We start from the raw sequence: 5,395 nt of genomic DNA on the forward strand, positions 1-5,395 counted from the left end.
GTACATATAACATAGAGTAACATACTTACCAATACTTGTCACATTGTTCCCCGAAGCCATTGTCGTCTACGGAATAAATATTAACATAACAAACCACAAAAATACTCACCCACGATCCGAAGCAGTCCACGAGTGTGTCCCACGACGATCTTGGGTAGAGAACTGCAGCATCAGATGATGCTGCCGTTCTCTACGGGCTGCAGGAATCCAATGACGGAAGGTAGGTATCCTTCCGCACTGTATTCCTCCGCCACTTAAAAAAAAAAAGTCCCTAGTCTCACTTTATGCCATTGCTGTGTGGGAATTTCCCAGTATGTATGTAGTATGTATGTAGTATGTATGTGGTATGTATGTAGCATGTAGTATGTATGTAGCATGCATGTAGTATATATGTAGTATGTATGTAGCATGCAGTATATATGTAGTATGTATGTAGTATATATGTGGTATGTATGTAGCATGTAGTATGTATGTAGCATGCATGTAGTATATATGTAGTATGTATGTGGTATGTATGTAGCATGTAGTATGTATGTAGCATGCATGTAGTATATATGTAGTATGTATGTAGTATGTATGTAGTATGTATGTAGCATGCAGTATGTATGTAGTATGTATGTAGTATATATGTAGTATGTATGTAGCATGCATGTAGTATGTATGTAGCATGTATGTAGTATGTATGTAGTATATATGTAGTATGTATGTAGCATGTAGTATGTATGTAGCATGCATGTAGTATGTATGTAGTATTTTTTTTTTTTTTTTTTTTTTTTAACATTTAACACATTAGCCGGATGATGGGACTACTACTGTCCCATCATTGGCTAATGTGTCAATCACTGTCATGGTAGCAGGCATCGCCCGATGGGACTTGTAGTCCCATCGGACGATGCTTGCACAGACCCCCGGACATCAGCACAGCCCCCCGGCAGGCCGGCACAGCCCCCCGGCAGGCCGGTACAGACCCCCACAGGGTGCACAGACCACCGGCAGGCCGGCACAGCCCCCCGGCAGGCCGGTACAGACCCCGGGCAGTCCACACAGCCCCCCGGCAGGCCGGCACAGCCCCCCGGCAGGCCGGCAGAGACCCCCGGAAGGCCCGAAATGACGGCGCATCATGATGCGCACACACCGCGCATCATGATGACGTCAGGCCGTCAATCAACTGAACTTCCGATTCCGATGCCGAATTCCGATATTGAAAAAATATCGGAAGTCGGTATCGGAATTCCGATACAGCAAGTATCGGCCGATACCCGATACTTGCGGTATCGGAATGCTCAACACTAAGTATCACCTATATAACGTATATACAGCAGTGTCGCAGTATGACTTATATATTGTATATACAGCAGTCTATATACAGTATACAGGTGGTACTGCAAGTGCTGTACATACAGAAAACAATGTTTCCATGTTGTGACTCTCCCTGAGATGGGGGGAGGATGAAGAGTTCTGGGCAGAGGTGGGTCCATCGTCGACTGTGCACAGGAGCGGGTCCCTGGCTGGGGCTGGTGGTGAGTAGTGCTGGAAAAAACAAAAAAAAAGCTGCTCTGACCCTAATACTGGCCAACATCAGACAGAAGAGCCCTGCTCGGGCCGTGGCGGCCCTTTCAAACTTGTGACTGAAGGCCAGGCCCTGTGTGCGTGCACTCTCATACTTGTACACACTGACAGGGGCCGCCACCGCGCGCACGTACTGACAAGCAGTGTCAGACTGAAGAACATTGGGCCCACCAGAGGATTTTATTCTGAGGGCCCACCTTTCTCCCCTACTCAAAGTTCCCATAGCAGCTGCAAGGTTTGCACTATGAACTCTCCTTAAGGAGAAGCCAGGGCCCACCAGAGGATTCTCCGGTTCTCAGGTGGGCCAGTCCAACCCTGCTGACAAGTGCCACAGCAGCCCTTGTGAGCGCTTGCAAGTGACAGAGCGCATGCACACAGGGCCTTTAGTAAGATGTTTTAAAGGGCCGGCGGCCCACTTTGTATTACAGAGTCGCCATCTCACCGGGCATCTGCCAGGCTCGGCAGATTAGCAATCCAGAAATGACTATAATAGGAAGAGGGAAGGAGGCAGAGTAAGTAAAATATTTCCCATCTACTAAACACTGATGTGAGAATTTAGGGCCACAATGTTTCAGATGTCTATCCAGGGGCGGGCTGGGCCGGGTGGCAGGGAGGCATATGCGTCTATCGTCATCTACAAGTTCTGGTGAGAACGTGTTTTCCACATAAGGTGATTCAATATGGATGTAAGACACGGTGTGACCTGTCGAGCCTTCCATGGAGAGGACAGGTGTAAGCCTATACAGCTGACGGACGCAGGTGGTTCCCCCATCACATTGCTATAAATCTGTCTGCCAGCTGATGACACTGCTGACACCACCAATAATCCACTGCTTAACACAGATTCTCTGCATGAGCTACCATGAAAAACTAAAGCTCCCTGGACGTCAACGGGATGGAAATCTTTTCTGCATTTGCATGTACGGAGGATTAAAGAATGAAGTGTGATTCCACCCACTGATGTCATGGGGTAGATTATGGAGGAGGCTAATAGTGAGGGATCGCGCGGAGGTTCTGCATATGTCTTCGCTTTGACCCTGTGGCTTGTGAACTTCTTCACCAGCCAACGCTTCCATTAGGATGGGTTTGGACAATTTTTACATTCCATCATTTGTGGAGTCCTTCCTTATCGCCCTTATGATTGAGATTTGTATTGGAGTATTCACCAATGTCTTTATCGTGGTGGTCAATTTCCATGACTGGCTGAGAGGACAGGCCTTGAACTCCAGTGATCATCTGGTGGTGTCCTTGGCTCTCTCTAATTTTTGCTTCTCTTGTGTCAATGCTGCCACCACAGTGTGCGCCATCTTGTTCTCCAGCGTTTTCTTAGTGGATTATGTCTTTTATACCTTGTATGGTATCATGTCCTACAACATCTTCTCCAGTTCTTGGCTCTCAGCCTGGCTCTGTTTATTCTTTTGCGTAAAAATCATCATCTTTAAAGACGGCTGTATGGCATGGCTGAAGGTGAACATCACATCGGTGGTTCCATGGCTGATATTTTTATCCCAGGTTTTCTCCATTGTCTCCAGTCTCCCGTTAATTTGGACCATCATGAAAGTGTTTGCCTTGAATTCCACAGATGGGTTTCAGGCCAATAGGACATTACCATTGATTGGGTACAAAATTAATGACACTTACAATGTTTTTTCCCTCCTCATTAACTGCTTTATACCGTTCATGTTTGTGATGGTCACCACTGGCCGCATCATTGCATCGCTTTGTGCACATGCCCGTCATATGAAACAGAACATGGACAACCATGGTCCAAGCTTGAAGGCCCACCAGAGCGCTGCCATAACCATGATGTCTCTCCTAATTCTATATCTCATATTTTATGCTGTAGAAATCGGTCTTGGATTCCTTTCCATGAGGGATCCATTGTACTGGGTCTGTTTTTTACTATTTTATTCTTTTCCCACTTTACAATCCATCATAATTATTTACGGAAACTCTAAGCTGAAGGAGACTTTTCACAAACTGCTAAAGATCTGCAGAAGTAAATAAAAATCCAAATAATTTGCCATGTCGGAGTATTCAGCAGCTGCAGGCTTATGCTGGGTGACTGTGCTGAGCAGGCAGCAGATGATGTGTGAGCTGTATGAGCTGTATGTTTGCTGATATGTATAGTAGTTCCTCTAGACTGAACTGTATGACTTCTCAGGGTGATTTGTGTCACTTCTTTCCTGTATCCTCCATGTTGGGATCATGCAGATAATGAGTGATGTATGTCCCAAGGAAAACAAGTAATTCTTCCAGACTGTCCAAGTGCAGATTATTCTGCTGAAAGCTGAGATCTGCAACATGTCGGACTAAAGAAAAGTTCTCCTCGGCTTTTCATCTAGTTCAGGTGTAAATTGTTGCAGTGGGTTCCTGGATAATCGGCTGTTGTGTTGTGATGGGTTTGGCTATAGTGATTCCAGTTCCTTATTCTCACCATGTCACATACTCTTCTCAAGGGACAGGCACTGGACTTCCTTCAGGAGATCCTCCAGGATTGATCCTACGCTTGATAGGACTGAGCTCTTTGTCCTCGTTCCTATTAGGGGATCTCTTGAAATTTGAATTTCTCAGCTCTGATGAATTGTTAAAAAAAAAATGGATGAAAAAAAAGCCTCCAATTACCCTGGAAAAATGTAGGATGTTTCGGGTTTTCTCAGGACTGCAATGAAAAAAAATACATATGGCTTGGTAACCATCAGCCTCTTTCACACACTAATCTTTCTCACTGCTGTGCTGTCATACACATTATCTGGACAGTTAGTTCAGTGTTTTATGGATTTCTCTATCTTCTATTACTGAGCTGTGACGTCCTCACGCTATCCATATTCACTCTAAAATGGCTGCTTCATTCCCTGTCTTGGCTTTTACACTGGCTGTGATAGTCCCTCTGGATTGGCTGGGCTATGACATGTGACGTCACGCTGAGTTTATATGATGCGTCTCTAGCTGATGTAATCTTATGCAACCTGTAAATGGCTCAGCCATTTTAATACAGGAAAGATATATATCTTTGTACTGTGTTAGCCAGTAGATAGAAAAATATTCAGAATGGAGAGTCCTCAGTGGTTGATGCCTTTTAATGGCAAGCTGAAAAGATGGTGACACATTGCAGCTTTCGAGACTACTCAGGTCGCTTCATCAGGCATTGACTAATACAACATCTGAAGAATCACACATATATACACAACACAGCACAGAAATAACCCAATAGATAAGACAAGTGACGTGAAGCAGAACTATCATTATGGGGGAGGGACAAACAGTTATGGCCATAAATATTGGACCAGTTCATAGATAAGGAGTGAGAGTTTTATTGTCCTCTGATTGGGGTTCTGGTTCTGTGTTGTGCGACGCCCCCACAAGGTCTTACGAGCAAATTCCTTAATTGATGTAAAGACATGAATCCATGTGACACATTCATTCAGGGAACATTCATGCGACACATTCATTCCAGCATTGAGTGTGTCAAAGGTCGTCATGAATTTGTACTCGAAACCTGTCCATTTATAATGACCACAGACAAGATAAAGATCCACAATTCACATCAGGACTACAAGATCCCAGGTACTTTCATCTGCATCACATCTAATGGGGTGTACTTAATTATTTGTACTAAACGTCCAACTGGGGGTCTGTATGTGGGGGAGACAGGGCGAAAACTGAGAACAAAGATGAATTCTCATCATCATACAATAAGAGAAAAAAGAATGGATCTACTTAGTATAGCAAACGTATGGATAAACACAGGGCTGTAACACAGATAGTGACTTACCCACCATGCTTAGAGCAGGCTGTTTACAAGGAGCATGCAGAAAACGAATGT

General features: G+C 44.6%; 1 protein-coding gene across 1 annotated transcript; it reads left to right on the plus strand.

Annotated features, from left to right (window-relative positions):
- The first annotated feature begins 2,649 nt into the window (after positions 1-2,649).
- LOC141073177 (taste receptor type 2 member 41-like) lies at positions 2,650-3,615 on the plus strand. The gene has a single exon (XM_073560561.1). It carries the CDS (start codon positions 2,650-2,652, stop codon positions 3,574-3,576), a length of 927 nt encoding a protein of 308 aa, XP_073416662.1. The 3' UTR covers positions 3,577-3,615.
- Positions 3,616-5,395: the final 1,780 nt, after the last annotated feature.

The sequence above is a fragment of the Dendrobates tinctorius genome, unplaced genomic scaffold (assembly GCF_039654945.1).
Source record: "Dendrobates tinctorius isolate UK_male_01 unplaced genomic scaffold, ASM3965494v1 ptg000297l, whole genome shotgun sequence".
NCBI classification, from domain to species: Eukaryota; Metazoa; Chordata; class Amphibia; order Anura; family Dendrobatidae; genus Dendrobates; species Dendrobates tinctorius.

Excerpts from the sequence above, each read along its gene's own strand:
- LOC141073177 (XM_073560561.1), top strand. The coding sequence starts at position 2,650 with ATGGGTTTGGACAATTTTTACATTCCATCATTTGTGGAGTCCTTCCTT.